This window comes from Ambystoma mexicanum, chromosome 11 (assembly GCF_040938575.1).
Source record: "Ambystoma mexicanum isolate Mex_15411 chromosome 11, UKY_AmexF1_1, whole genome shotgun sequence".
Taxonomy (NCBI): domain Eukaryota; kingdom Metazoa; phylum Chordata; class Amphibia; order Caudata; family Ambystomatidae; genus Ambystoma; species Ambystoma mexicanum.
Genome location: NC_090934.1, coordinates 1,329,549,869 through 1,329,570,562, shown reverse-complemented (window position 1 = coordinate 1,329,570,562; position 20,694 = coordinate 1,329,549,869). Strand labels below are relative to the sequence as shown.

The 20,694-nt window shown below is 43.1% G+C and overlaps 1 protein-coding gene across 2 annotated transcripts in view; it reads left to right on the top strand.

Moving 5' to 3' along the window:
• ATOSA (atos homolog A) overlaps positions 1 to 20,694 on the top strand; it is a 662,760-nt gene that overhangs the window by 104,088 nt on the left and 537,978 nt on the right. For both annotated transcript variants that reach the window (XM_069624850.1, XM_069624849.1), the window contains exon 2: positions 18,762 to 18,946. In XM_069624850.1, coding sequence (XP_069480951.1) covers positions 18,762 to 18,946 — 185 coding nt within the window. The remainder of the gene's footprint in view (positions 1 to 18,761; positions 18,947 to 20,694) is intronic.

The following is a 20,694-nucleotide window of genomic DNA, read 5'->3' as shown; positions in this document are numbered from 1 at the left end:
ACGTGATGCCTCCGCAGCAGATTTTCCAGCGACGGAAATGTTTGCATGGGAAATGCACAAATACAAAATGTTCATACATTTCCCATGCGAACATGCAGGGGTGTCCCCCGCAACCCCTGCTCACTATACTGTGTAGTATAGTGAGCGGGATGTTGCGGGGGACAAACCCACAGCCGCTTATTATTTTTTGGTTCTGACGGGATAGTTGCGTGGGTATAATGGTATCTGGGGTTACTATTAGGAGGAGAAAACAGCTGCTGAGTCATATGATTTTGAAATAACAGCGCATGATCGTATGTATGTCTCTGCAGGCTCGCATGGGGGCAGAGTGCCACATCAAGACTATTTCTCTGATATTGGCTTGTGGAGAGCTTTGAATGGGGACTGCCACTGCAACAACGTGGTGCCTGTAGTGTTGCGTGGCCATAACAGGGTGCCATAACTTGGTGGATTAGGAATGGCCATCAGAGCAACATCGCATGCGAAGTGTGCTTTTTGAGTTAAAAGTTCAGAATGACAATCCGTGTGTCTCTTCAGGGTTGGCATGGGCACAACACGGCATGTGCAATTTCACATACTGATTAGCCTTGGGTGCTGGCCCAAGTGTGAAATTGGGACCGAATGGGCACTGGATTGGAATGCTGGTGTAAGGCATCAGAGGGGTAAATGTGCAGGCTAAGCGGTCTCCAGAATTGAAGAATACTTGTGTGATAATCCCCAATCTTGATAAAACAGTAGCACGCTGAACCCAGAGGTTGAATACTCAGTTGAATTAAAGAAATGTGATGTTTTTAGGAGTTTATTTTTTGCACAAAACGAATCAATCATATATATGTAATATGACATTGCCAGGATGCACACGGGGCAGGTGACTCTGCAGAGGTCTGCATTGTGCGGCTCTCCGGTTTTGAACTGCCACTCCCATGATCCCCTTTCGTTGATTTTGCTGGTGATGGGAGTTGTAGTACAAACCCTCTATAGAGACAAATGATGCAGAGTCCTGCATGTTGGCAACAAACCCACACTATTTTCCAATCAGACTAAGATTAACTGCAATGCATTATTTATGTTTAGTGAGACTACAGTAAAAATCTCTCACCGGTAGGCTCCTTATCATGAACATTCATTTAGTAGAAGACTGCCTGGTTAATTTCAAGCAGTCTTCATTTGATTACCCTCTCACTGCTCACTCTGTAACGCAGGGAGTAATCAATGCCTCTGAAAGGGTCAGCAAGATCCTGGCCAAACTTGTGAACCCACACATATATTTAACGGCCACGATACCAAGTTTGATAAAGTGGATCATTATTCTATTTAATGAGCCAGTCCCTCACGAGCATAACTTAAGTAGGGCTGTCGATGACACGCTTTATATTTAATTGCTAGAGAGATATGTTTCTCGTGACATTGTGCACGTTACTGAAAGGCAAAAAAGGTTACACCGTTTAAGTAATCAACGTTCATTTTCTATACAGAGCGTTGCAGCAACGCTCTAGCTTTATTTCTCTTTTTGTGACCCATGCTAGCAGGGTATTGTGATTTTCTTTTTTTATGAACCAGTACATATGTTGACATGATATATCCCAAATAAACAAGAAATCACCAACGGTAATGACGTAAGATCCCCTCATGGGGACTCCATGAAGGGGGACTTACACCATCCCGCCAGCACTCGTAATCCGGCGGAAATACTGCCGGACCGAGTGCTGGTAAAGAGAAGTACCAAATGCCACTATCTTGGCGACTCTATCGCCAGTATACAGCATGCTCGGAATGAGGCCCAGTGTTCTTACATAGGGATACTGGCATGGCATATATCGTCAGATACTGCAAAGCAATGTTTTCTTACAGTATCATTAACGGCCTTATGTGCAAAGCAAACGTTCTTACATGGGAATACTGACAAATATTGATGCGGAACAGGATAGGGCACAGCCAGTATGATCCTGTTTTTATATACTAACATATATTGTGGGCAAAGGCTTTATGGAAATACGTTGGAAAGTGCCCCCGTGCACGGTCGGTGTCTTGACATCTAGTGCATTTTTTCATCTGTTATCATGTCAAGCAGATGCAAACTTTGGCCTTTTACTAGGTTTTCACCGGAATGGTACTGTAAAATGCATAATATTAACCTATTTTTTTAAATCTTTTTTTTTTCTCAGGAGGACAGCACCCTATTCATGGCAAACATTTAAATTTCACCAGCCACCACTGTCCTTCATATGTGCACAGTGCATCATTTTTCTAAAGTTTGTTAGTGCCATCAGGGCTGTGTAAACACTAGGGCAGGGGTCCGCAACTTGTAGCACTTGAGCAACATGTTGCTTCCCCCTCTCACCCCTTTTTACATTGTTCTCCAGTGCACTTGTCAGGGTCAGCACTTGTCGGGGTCAGCAGCCACGCATGTGGGGCCACGCTTCGGTCTGACTGTCGTCATCTCTTTTCAGCTAACTGGAACTTCTCTCCGTGTTAACCTGCAATGTTAAGTGCCAAGTGGTTCAAATAATGTACATGAAGTTTTACTCCCTTGGGAAGGAGAAAACACATTTTCACTCTCTAATTCTAAAATTAGGGAGTACAATACTCTTACTCTAAAATCTTATCTGGAGCACTGGTAGCTCTGGTGTATCCTGGTTGGTGCAATAGCAGAAGACTACTGACTGAGCCTCAACCCTTGTTCCCAAGGAGCTCATGCCTGTGACTTTCTTGCGCTGACTTGCACCCTAGCAGATAGCTCTGACTCCTACTGAAAAAAACACCTTCCACAGGGCATTTGCAGCGATGTTGATGCATACAGGTTGATGCTGTAATTTGAAATTGTATGTGGATAGTGTGGGGAGGCATCGTTGTCCAATAGCATCCAGCTTTGCCATCTTGAACACATACATTAGGGGATTGTTGTCTGTATTGGGCCACTTCAGTTCCAGAAACTGCACCATGTGGACTGAGTAGTTCTGTTCTGTCACATGCAGGTCTCTGCTGATGAAAGTTATCGTTCTCATCTAGCCGTTTGTCTCCTGATGGAGGACAGCCCTCAACCCCTCCAGACTCATGACCACATGCAAGATATAAAGCAGCTGTGGATCCACATAGGCTAGGACCGGTGCTGAAGCGAGGGCATGCTGATCTCCTTGAAGACCTGCTGGCACTGGTCTGTCCATCTCCCACCAAGAGGGTCTTGGGGATGATGTAGGCATTCTATGGGACTGATGCTTTTCCTCTTGCCCTTCTGGGTAGACTGATATCCTTTGTTCATTTTCTCAAGTGGATGAGCGATGAGGCAAATTCTGCTAGGAGCTTCATGTCGTAGTTGTGGAATCCTGGAAGCTCTGCAACACTTCAGGGTCTGAGGTCCTGGCAAGATGAGGAGGGCACCTGTCTTTGCTAGGTCAACAATGATGCTATCCACCAAGACTGTCTGACATATTGGATGCTCTTCTGGCAAAACTGGCAGTTGTCCAGGCGCTCTGGCACCTCCACGATCCTCCTGTTCTGTTCCTCCATGGTCCTGCTGAACACAATGATGCCATCGAGGTAGGCCAGCACCTCCAGGACATTCATGTGATGCACAGTCTTTTCATGCCGAAAATACCCCGTGACATCCTGATGAATCTGTAGAAAACCAATAGGCAGGTGAAAGGAGTCTTTTAATGGTCCACCAGATCTATCCTGATCCAGTGGTAGCTGTGTCTAAGGTCCAGGACTGAAAAGCACTTGCTCTCTGCCAGGCAATCCAGTGCCTTGTTCCAGAATATGGTGTGCTTTCCCTCTGATGTATTCTATGCAAATATAGACATCTCCTTCCTTCGCTTCTCCCATTGTTGTGCCCCAAGGTGATGAACCTTGCCTCTAGGAGATTATCCAGGCAGCCATGAATATCCTCCAAGTCTCCTGGGGCTAGGCGTCTTGATAACTGGATATGTGCCAGGTTTTATATTTGTAGAATGGCTCGTACACTATATCAACCTCAACCTCCAAGCCGCTATTCAGTAGTGCATAAGCCTGCTGTCAGCGCTGGTAACGGTTTAGCGGCCCTGCAAGTCCTTAAGGAAATCCCCATTACCTTGAGGTGCTGTGCTTGCTGGTAGTGAGTCTGCAGGCAATCTTAATCTGGGGCGGACTAGCCGGCCTGGCTGGGTGCTGTTTCCCAGATTACTTTTTCTGCTGGTGGGGTCTTTGCCCGCTTGGGGCGTCTGGTAGCGAAGACGTGATGTAACTTTTTACTTGGTCAGAACATAGTTCTGGTGAGCATCCACATGCTCTGTTTCCTGGTCCTCACTGGCTTTTCTCCCATCATCTTGCAAGCTGGAGTCTTTAGGTTCAGTGATGTTGGTGTAATCTGTTGGGTGTGTGCACCTACAGTGGGTGTGGCCCACATACGGTAGAACCTCTAGGGCTGGAGTGGTGCGGTTTGCCATTTGGTAATCCTCCCATGGCTGCCTGGGCTCTTAGTGCTTTGGGAGAACTGGTATTTTCTGTTTGAACCTGGGGTGCAAAGCCTCTTCCATGCTCTGGTAGCTTGGCTGCCACAATAGGCGATTTTACAGTAGGTGCTCTCTGCAGCTTCATGGCTTGGATGGCCTGTCTTAACTTCTCAGCCTGATATTTCAGATCATCCCACCCGGCTGTAGATGGGGTCATCAGGTGATGATGAGTAGGCATTGTACTGTGTCCTCCATCTCTCACTCCAGGGGGGTACATCTCCTGAACCAGTTTCCGAAAAGATGGTGGCTTTTGCGTCTGTTCCCAGAGTCAGAGCTGCCTCCGTGGTATTGATCTTGCTCCGTGTGTGACTTTGTGCAGCTTAACCAGGTTCAGGCCCAATCATCTTCCACTGGAAGGCCAAGTGGAGAAGGGGTTGCTTCTGGCTTTGTAGTCTGATAACCTCTCACCCGTTTGGAGACGTTGGCTTAATAATTGAGCATCCAGCCTGCAGCATATTTGGTGGCTTCAAAGACTCCATCCAACATTTACATGTCATCCATGGTGTTGTCCGAATGCATGGCATAGAATGTCTGGATGAGTTGTTGTACAAGACCTTGGAGACTGCCACTCATTGATCATTCTTACGTCAGATGCCCTCCAGTCGTGCTACAGCTGCTTCGCTTGGTCCGCTCAGATCTGATCTTAGTCTTCAGGCTTCGTGGTAGGCTACTCCCCCGCAACCCTCCTCCTCTTCCTCCTCCTTCTCCTCCTCCTCCTCCCCCTCCTCCCCAAGTAGGTTTTCAGGTGACATAGGGCCCATGCTCAGATGGGAGAGGGATGGTTCCTGGAGCATGACCATTAAAGCGTTCACCATGGTAGAAGAGATCAGTTTGGCACCACTATCCTCTTGCATTGAGCTGGCATACACGCTGTTATGCTGCACAGGCTCTCCAGCTTTGTCCTAGATCAAGCATGGCAAAGACGCACCCAGTACACAAGTATCTTTTCTGTTTTATGTAAAATAATCAGTGAACATCCAAATACCGGTTTTTATTTATTTGTTTATTAATTTCTTGCCCTAGCTATCCTTACTCATAAAAACCACACATACCTAGCAACTGCTAAAAATGGAAGTCTTCAAAAACATATATACAGTCTTTATAATTGTGCACTTTATGTAAGCAAACGTCTCTTACGTACTTGGTAGAGCTGTCCTGTCGAGGTGTTTGGGAGATTTGTGCACAGATTCTGGTGAGGGCTGTGTGACCACCTAACCCAATGGTAGTACAGTGTGCTACTAAAAAGAAAAGACCAAACTCTCTCTTATGGTAGATGAAGCAGGGCAGTCCGGCTTAGAGGGAGGAACCTAGTAGTGAGGTACAATAATCACCACTCTAATATACTGAAAAAGAAACCCTTAAATTACAAGGTCACACACATAATATCAATTAGATTAAAAGAAGTACTCGGGTAAAACATAACGCAATAGAGCATGGTGTAGTTATGCAAACAGTAAAGGATCAGTTAAATTGCAACTCATTCTTGACCCTAAAATGACAGCCCCATACGTTGTGGCAGACACTGTACATGTAATGTAATTTACATTAAGATGTACTTTAAGAGTAAACACTTGGTCAATAAGAGGCAAAGTAATTATCATCCAAGTTAGGGTCCATGGATTCCACAAAGAACTTACTCACAGGTTTCTCCTGTACTCTGGCAGAAATACATCTAGTACAAGTGCACCCAGCACAGTGGTAAAACTTGGTGGTGGGAAAAGGTGTGGAAGAGGAACGATTGGCACTGGGCAAAAGGCACTATTCCCTACATCCCTAGACTACTAAGCGGGGTAGGTCAGGGAAAGTCAAGAAAATCCCTGAGGGAGTTAGTGAGCCACCATGTTAGGGAAACATCAACAGAAAAGGGCATCTGACAGATCGATAGGTGACGCAGTTGGTGAGAAACTAACATCCCTGCCAAGGACGCCTGGGCTAGGGAGGGGGTAACCCAAGGGAAATAGTTGCAGAGGGATGGGGGTAGTGCCAACTTCCCTGATATCCTGGTAGACCCGAAATACTTTTTTATACAAATACAGAGCCAGCCTATCTGTCTGTATTTCAAATAAACATCCTTGGACTTGCCAGCTGAGTCGGTGTGGTTGTTTGTGATAGGCCGCCCTGTCACAATGTCCATCCCAACTAAAATGCCTCGATCTTCTGGTTAGAAACAAGTATTTTAAAAAAATCTGTACAGTAAAGGGACTTTTCCTACGGATCCTACTTGAGCTTTGCAGAGTATTTCTCGTGCCAATCCAACCCAAGACTATTAATCTTCTGTTTTGGCACCAGAGAGTTTCCAAGAAGATGTATGGGGCTCCCCTGGATGGTTATAGGTTATAGTACCGAATTAAAAGGGTCGAATGACAAAAGGGTCGAGTCAATTCGACCGAAAAAAAGGATCGAACTGTATATTTTTTTTAAACATCCCTTTAAAGCTAAACTAGAGCAAAAAAAAATATACATTTACATTTTTCTTTCGATCCTTTAATTTTCAGTCGAATGCACTCTCACCTTTGGCATTCGATCCTTTTGTTTTCGAAACTTTAACTGGACAACCCCCTGGATCTTTTGAAACAAGGTCGTAGGCCTTCGTACTAAGATAACTAATGTTTTGAAAGAGCTGGACGGACGCAACGCGTACTGCGTGTTAGTAACAATTTGGTAAAGCACAATTACCAGTGTCTTTGGTTTGTTGCCCCATCTGTGGTGGGCTGCACCTAGGCACAATCTATGTCGGACTGACGGTACAAACCTACGGCAGTGATGCATGATCCAGGTGATGGGGAACCTAACACCAAATGGTGGATAATGATCTGCATTTGTGTTTCCTAGTACGACCAGTATGATCATAGTAGGCACCTTTGAACATAAAATGTGCTGTCGTTTGAGCAGAACTATGTTTTTTCAATACTGCTTACCCTCTTTCTTGAGCTGATTGAGTCTCTAAAAACGCAGTCCATTCTACTCGTCTTAATCTGTCATTGTGCCTATGGTTGCAGAATAGGCATGAAGGTGACTTCCCGAAGTTCTTAGAGCGTTGATGAAAATGAGTCGAACAAAGAGTTCTTCATGCTGGACTTGGTGTTCCTATAACATCCTTTGGGCAATAATGCATTTTTAATGGGACCTACTGAGTGGTAACTGTCTCTGTCTGAGTTAACCAGTCTTTCATGAAGGCAGTGGGATATTACCATTAGGGTAGCACCCTCCACTTCTGCCATTATTGACATTCTCCCCTCAGGATAACGTCTGGTACAAGTGGCTTTTTTTGGAAAGGTAAAATTGCCTGCCCACACGATATTTTTCTTATTAAACAGCCCCCAAAAACTAGAGTTAACTAGAGTTGCCCAGGGAAATGGCAAAATATAGCCCATAGAGAAGTCGCTTTCCGATTTCCGGGGTTGCCCCAGAGAACCATGTGCGGCTGAAGTTGACAGCAGTGGCATAAAAGGTGGGCAAGGAGTGTATGCTGAGGTCAGATACGTGATGCTGTTTTGTTGTGGAAGTCAAGAGAGGCTTACGGTGCAGAGCCAGATCATCCAACCTGGAACATGGGTGCCATTAGGTAAAATATACAATCTGAATATCCTTATTGGCTGTGCCTCAAGCCCTGGGTGATAATGAAACTACGTCATGCCTGTTCTAAGTTGATGTCCCAAAGTTCCTAGAGCATTAATTAGTGGTAACGGTCGAGCTTGCGTTGACCAGCTTGAATTCAGTGGGTGCCTTTTAATGAGAGCGAAGGGTCGTTCCACTCGATAAGGCCCGCAGCAGCATTGATTATTGCCTAATAGCAGGCCGTTTGTCTTGGCAAATAATAATCCCAACACCTCAATAAACGTGACTAGCACGAACATGGCAAAGGAAACCACGAAGTCCTTTCACAGTTTCCATTGAATGGATCATGGCGATAGAGGGAATTAAGCGTGAAGGGAGATGTCGCGGTGGGCGCGTTTATGCATCTTTGCGTCTGTTCCTTTTCTGTTAAATCTTTTTATTTATTTAAAGCATGTAATACAGTGCAACATATGCACGCACATGCAGTTAATTTGAATTGGATGACACGTAGTATAGGGCACTGGTTTGTTACCCTTCAAGAAATGCAAACGTGCCTCTATCATAGAATGGCTGGTAGTCCCTCCCCCTTTTGTATCATGTGAGATGGGCGCAATATATTCATCCAGTGGAGAGCAACGTATTTTCGGGTCAGAAGTGCCAAGTTAAGTTTTACCCATAGGCAACAATAGTACACATGAGCATGATGTGGGATCTGTGGACAATGGCATTTGCGTAATACCAGTTGTATTGGCATCCAAAACTCCATGATATGTCCAAGCTAAATATACAAATGTAGTATCTTCTTGCTTACTCTTAGGGCATGCACCAGACACAGATACATTAAACGTACGCACTTTCGGTGGTGTGTAATAAGCACAGTGCAGAAACTTTAAATGCAAGATTCCATGTTTATGGTTCATCGATATGCTTTTGGTTTGGATGCACATTTTGATCCATTCCTCGTCATAAATGACAGTGCTAAACGCAGATTCATGTCATCACCTAGAAGCAGCCACATTATCTGTAGTCCAACACATGGTCAAGATATATAATGCAGAAATGGCCATTGAATTATTTGCTTTCATAATGTATTGTAGGACAGTGCTACTTAACGGCTCAAGGGAAAACGTGGGGAGCTCGGATGCCAACTCATCCTTCATCTCGAGGTATAGCAATGTACTGGAAAATGAGGATTCCCTTCATTCACAGAACTTAGAAAGTTTGCTGAAGGTGCTGTTTTCAAACAAATCCTCCAATCTAACAATTCCTATCTTGCCGCCTTATTATTCCAGTGTTGGAGTTAAATGTTAGCCCTTCAATTCTATACAACTAATGTATGAAACCTAAGTACAGAGCAATGGGATGTGAGTATATAAGTTGCAGTCTGACCCGTCCAGCAGGTAGATCCCACTGACCATGCTGATTCAGGAGAATGAAGCTGAGCTAACATCTTCTCCAATTGTATACACAGATGTTTGGGAGGGTGTATGTACCAAAAGATAAAATAATGCATCATACCAAGTAATATGTAGATTTCAAAATCCGACATGGGTATCCCAGCATGGTGCAGCGAAGTTAGGATAGCCCATTGAATCCTAGCAGCCACCCTGCCCCAAATTAAATTTAGTAAGAAAACATTTGAGTAGAAAAATTTAAGAGGGATGTTTATAAATAAATAAAGGCCATTGGACAGAAGAACTACCTTGATTAGGGAGATCCTAGCCGTAAGAGATATCGGGAGTGTTGTTCATTTTTCTGTTGCTCTTTGATTTGGAATACAGCTAGTAAAAAGGGGCAAAATTAAATGTATATAAGTAACTTGTAGTTTTGTCCGTGTTTAATACCCAGGTATTTATCCTAGTCATGGGACCATTTGAAATCCATGCTATACTGGGAAGGTACAACAGAATTTGGTAAGGAAAACAATTCTGATTTGCTCCAGTTAATTTACAGTCTAGAGTACTGTCTCTCTTCCACTATTTGTAGATTTGTTTCAGGGTATTTGATGAAAAGATTATCAGTGTACATTGACAACAGAACAAATAATCCAAGGCCTCTCTGTCGTATTAAGTCAGTATCGATGCCAAGGCCTCCATAGATGGGGCAAAGAGATTAGGGGACCAGGGATAACCCTGACAAGTAACTCCTAAATCGATGGATTTTCTAAGATATGATGACATCAGTATATACTCTGCTATAGGTGCTGAATATAATAAAGCCACTAACGACAAAATATAGACTGACACACTTACAGCTCAGGACATTCAGCATTTCAATCCATTCAAGGGAATCCAAAGCTTTCTCTGCTTCCAAAAATGGGTGGGCATGGTGGGGCCAATTGGGTATAGTCCTACCTCGCCAACCGCCAGCTGTTTGTTCAGATGGACTCCTTTAGATCGCAAATGCTACCAGTCACCTGTGGAGTCCCGCAGGGTTCCATCCTCTCCCCAGTGATCTTCAGTCTATACATGGAGCCGTCCTAACCTCGCACAACATTCACCAATACGACGACGACCCAGAGCTATAACTCACTTCATCAAGGCTCAAAACCTGCCTCTCGCTGATCCAAACTTGGATGTCCAGTGCATACTTGAAGCTCAACCCCTCCAACACTGAATTCCTGCTACTCACCAACAACACTGAACATACAGACCTGGCAATCAAACCTGAACCCTGAGGGCTTCACACCTGAGCTCACCCTGTGCCAAGTCCCTCGGGTTCCACATTGACAAACCTCTCTCCTTCAAGCCACACATAGCTAAGAAAACTTAGGCAGCTTGTATCAGCTCTGCCTCCTGCGGAAAATCAAGCCCTTCCTCTGGAGAACTTTAGATCCACCGTTCAAGCACTGGTCCTATCCCATGTAGATGGAGCAGTGCCCTCCTCAAAGGCCACCCGTGGTCCTCCCTTGTCACCCTGAGAAGTTTCCTACATGCGACCACTCACCTCATCAAGGGTTTATGCAGATACGACCACATCACCTTGGCCCTAATCGACCTTCACTGGCTCCCACTGCACATACATCACCTTCAAGTCTTGCTGCATCATCTATAAGGTCGTCACCCTCAAGTCACCCAGCTACCTCGCCGAGAAACTCTGCATCTCTGGCGGACAGCGCACCACAAGAAGCCAGGACACGTGCAGACTTGAAATCCCCCGCTTCAAAAAGGAAAGGACCAGAGAACAAGCCTTCTCTGCCTGCACCCCAAGACTATGGAACCTCCTCTCTGTCAGCATCAGACTCACCCCCACACTCTTACAATTTGGAAAAGAACCTCTTCATGGAGTCTCTCCACCTCAACATCTAGGGCATCACGTCGCCACACTATAAAACTGTGTCCCTCCTCTGTGCCTCTCTGTATCCTACCCCCTGCTTTATACGTATTCTATTGTTGCCTCTGAAAAGCATTCTGTTGTATTTCTGCATTGTTGTATACCTCTGTATAGCACTCTGTTGCTTCTCGGAGCTAGGTCAGCGCTCAATGAATGCCATAATAATAATAAAACGCACGACATGGCTTTGGGAAGTTATGTGAGGTGGCCGTCCCAGGGACAAAGATGGATTGTTTGTCTAATATCATGGACTTTAACAGGAAAAGTATTCTACAGGCCAGCACCTTAGCAAGAATTTTTTGTCAGGTTTGAACATTAATAATGGCCTTTAGGGTCAACTGTCCTTGGGATTCTTATTCGGCTTAAGGAATTCTGTGTTGGGCGCTTCATTTTTAGAAAGCGCTAGGGCCTCTCTGCTGAGCACTTGAACGTATATCTTCAATAGTTTATGGGCTAAGATATCCACACATATTTTGTAAAATTCAGCTTCGAGTCTGTCGGGACCTAGGGCTTTTCCCAAATGGAAGACCCTTAATTGCCTTGTCTACTTGAATGCGCACCACATAATAGCCCACTTACTATATCTGATCGTCATTCAACCAAATTAGTTTGACTCTGTCTAAGCAGCTGTGAATACCAAGGTTCATCATATTAGACTTGGAGGAATAGAGAGAGGAGTAGTATTGTAGTACTATAGTATTCATAACAGTAGGATTTGCATCAGATATACCATCTGTTGACAGGATGGTTTAGATCTCTGAGGATTCGCTTTCCTGTTCAGCCGTCCATGCCAAAAGAAGGCAAGGGTGATGAGATTCCATGGATCTACGAGCCATTGTTCTGCTTCTTAACTTCTCTTTCTGCCAGGTTTATGAATTTAGTAAGCTGGTCATACAAGTCCATATTTCTGATGGAGTTGACAGAATCCATCTCAATTTTAAGTCACTTAATTGAAATTTGACATTTATTCAACTCCTCTCGTATAACTCGGAATACCCCAATTCCTTGTCAGTCAGTCAATTCCTTGCAAATAGTTATACCCCGGAAATAACGTACTGAAATGACACTAGGAACAGAGGCTGCATTAATCTGAAGAGAGAACAATTGTCTGTCATATAGAACAAGCCAGTTAAAGCGTCAGATTGAAAACGCCCTGTGTGAGTACAAGAGCGGGAATACAGAATTAAGATTATAAGCGGGGAAGGGTCAGAGATGAACCTTGATAGTATGTTGCATCCACTGATCCATCCGGACAGAACCAGGGGCACCCAACTGCGTATCTAACCTAGAGTGTGACTCGTGCACAGAGGACTAATACGCATATTCTCAAGTAGTAACATTGTGCTTTCAACAAATGCCAGTTAAAGTCTGATATGGCATTGCATCTAGAATGCACTTATTACAATTAGGGTGGCCCCTACCTCCTACAGTAGTTTTATTAAGATGATCATTTGGTGAGGTGTTAAGATCCCCACCAATGAGGATCTCGTGAAGAGTAGATTACTTTCAGAAGATGGAGTGAAAGGACTATGGCTTATCCTGATTTGGGGCACAGATATTTACAAAGACAATTTGATTCCAAATAATGAACCAGAAATCATTACTGATCATCCTTCCACATCAAGGTTGGCCATGATGGGCATAAAGTCTACTTTATTTAATATGTTAATATCATTGCTTCTCTCGCATACGTGGATTAACACGAAAAACATGTATTCTTGACCTATGTTTTCACTATTCCCCTCATGTGCCTGGTGCAACAAGTGCTTGTCCTGTAAGAGGGCAATTTGGACGTCATGGCTCTGTGGATAAACCAACGCTTTCCAAATCGTAATGGGACTGTTTTTAGTCGCTGAATATTCAAGGAGACAAACCATTAGGGTGGCCATTCGCAAAGAAGGCTAGATGCAGAATCGGCCATCAGTCCATAGCAATACACCAACAGACGTGTATTAAGTTAAATCAACTCTCAGCATGAATAAACCGCACTATTATATTTGACTCTTAGTTCAAAACATGCTTGTATAACTCTTTGAGAAGACTGCTTTGCCCATCGTTGCAGGGCCATTATCTCCTGTTCTTTGACTAGCTTGGGTAATTGGACACTATTGTCCAGCATCACTTAAATTGTTAAGGTTTCTCATGGTACTGTGACAGTCACAGGTCGGAACCGATACCCAAGTGGGCAGAGGACCTGCATATCTTGTCAATTCAGATTACTAGCCCATGACTGTCCCCCGTATGGGTACGGAAGGTGCTACCCTAAACAATATCCTCCCCTGTTGAGGCCCCATCCACAGCTATTTCACAAGCAAGTCTAAACGCACACTAAATGTGTTTGATTGATTTAAAACTTTATAAATACTGTATTTCTGAAATGTCAAAACAGGTATATTATTATGAAAGCAAATAAGGGAACAGTGTTCTATAATGCAGTGTTTTGGGCGTTAATAACGGGGTCTGTTTCGTTACCTACTGTGCTTTGTTAACATTCACTGCAAAAAGAGCTCATGTGTTTCTCACACACAGCATTTCCTGGTATGTTTTTGTCAAGCGGGGATAGTTTCTACTTCCAGAATTCTACGTAACATTACGAGAGTGTTCGCCTCTCCTTGCAAATCACACTTTCTGAAGTGCCCTTCGCTCCCACTCTGTGGCTTCCTCACTTAATTGGCATGACATATGCTTCAGTTTCACGACATAATAGCCATTACACTCTTACTGCCTGAGGGCGGTATGGGATTGAAGGGGGGAGTTGCAGCATTCTGTCCAAGCCCCAGTCATGTTCTGATTTCTAATGTTTACAAGGAGCTGTATTTTATCAGAAACATTACCAAAATTTGCAAGGGATGAACAAATTTGCTACTAATTTGAGTGCTGATTTTGTTATGGAAACCTCTCGCACTTCGCGGCTTGGCCAATACTTTCAAACCGTGTCCTTGGATATAATACCCCTACAATTAGTGTCCCATGGTACTGTAAAGTAGGTTGTTGTTTATTTTTTAGTAATCTTATCACGCAAAACAGCCAACATGTGTTTCAACAAGATGTCTTTCTCAAGGCCAATAAGTTCTTTTTAGTTTGTCCTATTTAGGTGATCCTTATCCATTCTTTCTAGTTTCAAATTGCTTGTTAGATTACAAATACTCCAATGGTCTCCCACGTTGGAATCTATAATTTAGTGTTGGAGGTGTCCTGTAGAGATTCACCTGGCGATACGTCTCGCGTTTCTGTAACGCGGGACTCCTCTTGAGGTGAATCTGTACAGGACACCTACAACACTAAATTATAGATTCCAATGTGGGAGACCATTGGAATACATCATCAACACACTTTTCAAGACACTGGGACACTAAGTGCATGGATATTATATCCAAGGACACTGTTTCAAAGTATTGGCCGAGCGCGACGTCTGAGAGGTTTCCATAACAAATTGACTGTTCTAGTGGCATAAGGATTTACCACGTACCACTTACTTTCTAAGTTGGATGCTGCACCCAAAAAACTTAAATACTGAGTTATCCATTCGGGAGGTAGACATGAGGATGATCTACTAATTGGCAATCAGAAATAGATTGCAGCATTGATGAAGAATTGTTGGTGCACATTTTGTACTTGTCAAGGAAATCTGCTCTTGACTGACACTTGCACCTAATTCATCAGTTAATCCTGCTGCAGAATATTTGGACCCCATCAAAAAATGCCAGATAAAGGCTACCTGATGGATGGTGGCTGGAAATGTAACTGTGTTAAAGGAAGGCTGCTATGATTACATGTTTATGCGCTGGCCCATTGTAAGATGCTGGTGGTATGACATATTTCAGAAACTTACGAATTGTGAAACTAGCCTCTCCCCTTCCGAAGAACTGATCTTCTTCTATATATATATATATATATATATATATATATTTTTTTTTTAAATCTGGAATACAAGGAACGCAAACTCTAGCCTGGATTAAAATCACTGAACATAGGATCAATGCTAATGGCGAGGAAGTGAACATAACAAAAGAAAATAGACTAGATGTTAAGGGGGGCTTAGAGATGGTCCTGAAATTTGGCAACAATTGTAATTCCACGTGAAGATGTTTTTAGAGCACGATACATAAAAGCAAAATGGGTTGCACCTAATTCAAGATTTTTCTTTATAACCGCTTTTAATTTCTTCAGAAACTATAATTAACTACCCATGTCCTGTGTCTTGCCCTGTTTTTGTAGTCTTTGTGATTTGTTCTACATTAACAAGTCAGTTCACAGCTTAATGAACTATATAATGCCCCCAGATACCTGAGGGTTTGATGCTCTCTATAAACAAATGAATGCAAACTGTATTTTAATATATACAAATGTTATTAAAAAAATCATTTTAAATTGTTGACAATACCAAAGTTATCCGCCAATTTTTGCCTTTAACTTAATATATGCATTGTTGAGTTCCTGTTTTCGCGTACTGCTGGAAGTATGGTCTTAACATATGCTTAGTAGTTAGCAGTTGTTTGTCCTGTTTTGTGTTTGTCCCTTTGGGAGGTTCTACTGGAAAGCACTGGGGTCAGTTCCTCTTTATCTGTGACATTAATGCCCTCTTATTGCCCAGCTCCTGTGGTTGTGTTGGGCCATTCTTCACAGCAGTGGGTATAGTTGTCAGTGCATATGATTAACCTGGTTGAGGGCGCGTGTGCCAGTGACATGTATCCCAGCCAATGGCAAGGACAGTGTTCTGAAGGTAGCCCAAATCCGATCTACTCTGGGTAGCATCGCTTACCAAAATCCATGAGTACCTTTAAAGAGGGATAATCCCTCAGGGATAGCCGGAACACTGCATCTAACAAGCTTTGGTGCCTGGTGGCTGTGGGTTCACAGACATAAGTGCATTCCTTAAAGAGGGCAGAACAGGAATTAAGATATGAGCTGGTGTGTTGGAAGTTCCTTAGTTGGGTCTAACCTTTCTAGCTCCACACTTCCCACTCCTCATTTTTGTAGCTCACTGCATACTCTACCCATGTTGTAAGATTCTCACCTTTAAAACCGTTATAGAAGTGAGTCTAGTGGCTTGTATCATTTGTTCCCTGACTTTTAGTAGTTTTCTAACTATGTGCCTCAATAGGTGCCCTGCTAAAGAGTACAACTTACCCTAAGTACTATATTGGTGCTCCCTTCAATGTGCTTCAGCAGGTCTCTTTTGTACATTTAGTGCTTGTCGCTGAAGCCCCATCCAGTGCCAAGTTCATTGTGCCTCAGCAGGCGCTCTGCATCAGAGTTGCACTTCTCTCAGAAGTGTTACATAATTGTTCCACACAACATGATTTAGAGAGGGAACATTGAAAAGAGAGTGGAGCACCTGCCAAGCACCATATAATCGAAATTGCGAGAGAGGTGATCCTGTTTGTTCCTCTTTGGGTGCCTTTAGATTACTCTGGATCAAGGCTGGCATTTGGGCTTGTAATAGTCCATGAAGTGGGGCTACTAGAGTATTGAAAAATATGTCTTGCCCCATATTTTGTCTGTCTTTGATGTTTCCACACTTTTAAGGTTTTCAGAGTTTCCGGACAGGGTTATGCGGGGTGCATGATTGTGGCTGGAGAAGAAGTAGGTGTTTATATGCACATTCTTTCGGATTGCCTGTTTAAGGATTGAAATCAGTCTAGTCCCGCCACCACGCTCCTCAGTAATGAAATGTGTGGATATGAGCCCTGTACAGGTATTGCTCTCAAAAGGATTCGGATTAGGTTTGTTTTTATTGTACACATAAATGTATGAGCTCGTTACATTTATTGTCCTGTTTGATGAATTAACCAGCACTGCTGTTTGTTAGGCGTTCAGCCTGTTAGTCACTGTATGTAGACTATGGCTACTGAACGTGGTTCGTACAGGACCGTTGTAGGAGTAAACCAAATATACGTTTGTTAGGAGGACACACGCCTATTTATATGCACATTCAGGGTTGGATTTTCCTTTTGCTAATAATGTCCAACGTTCACTCGCCAGGGGCTTAGGCAATTAAGTTGCAGTCCGCTCCTTTTTCACACTACAGCTTTAGTGCCGACATGCTCAACCGATTCTAAAGGTTTATGTGTTTATATCTCACCGCTTATGTAATAAAACGGGTACACTCATTTGCCTCAATTCGCGTTTCCCTGGCTTGAACTTTCCAGAGATGAACCCTTTTGATTCTAAGTGCTCCCCGTCCATAGGTCATATCCATCTAGTGATTTCTAGCAGGTAGTGTGTGTTTGGTCGAGTATTGACATTCCAGTAAGTCCGCTTGATATAGGTGCTTGGAATAAACAAAACCTTGGGTATTGTATCATGCAAGAGTTTGAAAGCTTTCGTCATTGTTCACAATCGGGCATTGTAAATGAACAGAATGGGGCGTTTGTGGACCTTTTTTGTTTTTGTTTTTACTCTGTAAGGCATTCTGAAGTATTTCTAATTTTTGCATCTGCTAAAACAATTCCATGAGCAGCAAAAAAAGAATCTATCAAGGGTTCAATTCCTGAATAGATGAGACTCGAATGCTGTGTGGAACCGGTCTGGAGCTATGTGTAACTTGATCCGTCTTAATTCGCAATCTTTAGGCCTGATCGCTGTGTGGTGCCTGCTGTCCAATTTGAAGTATGTATCCTGCACCCAGTCTGCAATATTCGAGCCATTGGTAAAAACCAGTTCCAGTGTTTAATGTCTGTCTCTAACCTATTGTTTGTATCCTACTCGTTTTGTCAGTCATCCTTGCCGCCCACCATTCATGTGGTGCGGCACCTGTGCTCAACATGTAAAATCTGATTTATTTTTGTCTCAAATCTTTGTAACCATGCCCCACATTGCATATGTATCTGGGCAGTAGTACAAGTTCCCAGCGCCCTCTTCCTTGAGACAAAACGCATTCATGATGTCTCTTGTAAAGACGGTTACTAAGCACAAGTTGGAAAGTTTGCCCCAGAAAATGTAGAATTTGATATCCCGCCATTTTCCGTCGCCCTACATTTTATACATTCCACCTCAGAAACTGCCCCCACTAACATTTCTTTTTCTTGGAGGCAACAATAGATGGCTCTCTCTGGCTCTTCTTCTCAGTCTATTACTTCTTGACGAAGGGTAGTAGAGTTCCTCAGAGATGTACTCTTTTATATAACAAATGGTGGTGTCAACAGTCTGTTTCTTCAATAACTCATTCCTAATTGCGTGTGTGTGTGTCATGGGAATCTTACTTTTCAATTTACTAATCACACCCCCAGTTTGTGATTTGTGTGAGTGAGGGAGAGAAATATCCATACAGTGCCTATCTTGTATTATGACATTTTACCTTCACCATGCACAGTGCATTAACAACTGATTCTAGTAGTACGTTTTAATTTCTTCATTTTCTTTAACTTTGTGTTTTTCCAGATACTTCGGATGAATTCTTTGAATATGATGCAGAGGAGTTCTTGGTCTCCTTGGCCTTGTTGATTACAGAAGGAAGAACACCAGAATATTCAGCAAAGGGGCGTACAGAAGGATTTCATTGTCCACCTGCGAAATCTAGTGAACCAGTGTCCACCAAGCATGAATGCAGTGATAAAGTGGCACAGGTAGGAAAATAGTATTTTTGGGTTCAGTGTGTCTGAAAAGGCAATATCAACTCGCAATCCTAATTGTTTGCATATCCAGTTATGCTGCATAAACACCTTTTGTGGCATATACAATTGATAATTGAGATGTTATTGTGGCTATTAGCCCTATATAAATGTTTTGTTGCACCTGAAAACGGAAATGGTCTCAAATTCTAATCAAAACCGTGTTTTAACCTTAGATTTAGAAAGAATGTGTGAAGAGATATCCTCAAAGACTGGCATGTGTATATATTGGCCAAACTGGTTTCAAAGAATTCCCCATTGGATTCGCTTTTTATCTGACCGTATTACTCCTTTCCAAAGGTTAAGACATTTTTACAAAGACGGTTCTCCAACATCTCTATGAGAAACTACGTGGGAACTTGATGTGGCTGCAGTCGTTCATTACGTTTTTGTTAACGAGATATAAAGCTTTGCTGTATATTAGTATAGAGTTAACTAATCTCACAAGTTCCTAACTTATTCTCTGCTGCATTCGATTCTAGGCCCCTAACAGTTTAATCACATCTCTGGGACTTTGAAGATTGATCTAGTTTGTTGAGCAATCGGTTGTAGAAAACCATCACTATTGCTGGGTTCCACCACTGAACTGCACGTGGAGCCAGTCTGTCTTCCAGGTGGCTTGCATGTGTCTGTGGATTTTGGGCAAAGTATAAAATAATGGAGTTTGTGGGTCTTTTGATGTTTTTTATACATGGCTTCTTGTTGAAATTGAGGAAAGCTTTCTTAGTCGTTGTCATGCATTTTGCAATCGCCTCGTAAGTCCCATGGTGGGATCTGCGTATAGCTTGGAATAATGTGTTGTGTTGTGTAAAAGGGTTAATGCTATGATGACACATTTTTCTGTGACCAACGCCACTATAACCACCATCTTGAACTATTGGCTTTTTGGTTATTTTTGCATTGTTGTGTAGTTCTTTTAGCACCTTATTTTCTTTCTTCATATTATGTTAAGTAAAAATCTTAAAGGGTAGTTCCGGGACTTTTTTTTTATTGTCCCTACGATTCGGCCATGTGTTTTTAAGCATAACTCGGTAGATCGTAGAAAACTTTCCTATGGACCTTACCCGACTTTTCGTCCATTAACGCACTCGAAATCAGTCGCCATTTTCTGATAATCCTATCATTTCCCCCCATCGACCTGGCTCCCCTGCTTTTGCGGCACTAAATCAAATCCCCCACCCCTGAAACAGACTTTATCAAAACATTCATATTCCCCGCCTCTATCCGTGACGTGACTGTGCTGCGTAGGCAAACGCGCCCAGGCGTCTTCTACGCGACTCCACACAGAACCCGGAAATCAACACAGATCAGCTCACAACACAGCGCGCCACAATTGGGAATATGAAACTGTACTTTTAAATCAAACCGCAAGATTGTAAATTTGGTAAAGTACATTTATTTGACATCAAATGTTTTGAGAATATTCAGCGATTTGCATTTTTCTTTGCTCACGTTCCAAAAAGTTCGTTTTGAGGCACGCGATGTTCCTTTGCTGTACACAGGGTCTTAGATCATCTCACAATACAGCGCCACAATTCGGAATATGAAACTGTGGTTTAAAAGCAAACGGCAAGATTGTACATTTGGCAGAGTACATTTATCGGACATCAAATGTTTAGAGAATATTCAGCGATTTGCATTTTTCTTTGCTCTCGATCCAAAATAGTTCGTCTTGAGGCAAGCGATGTTCGTGTGCAGTACAC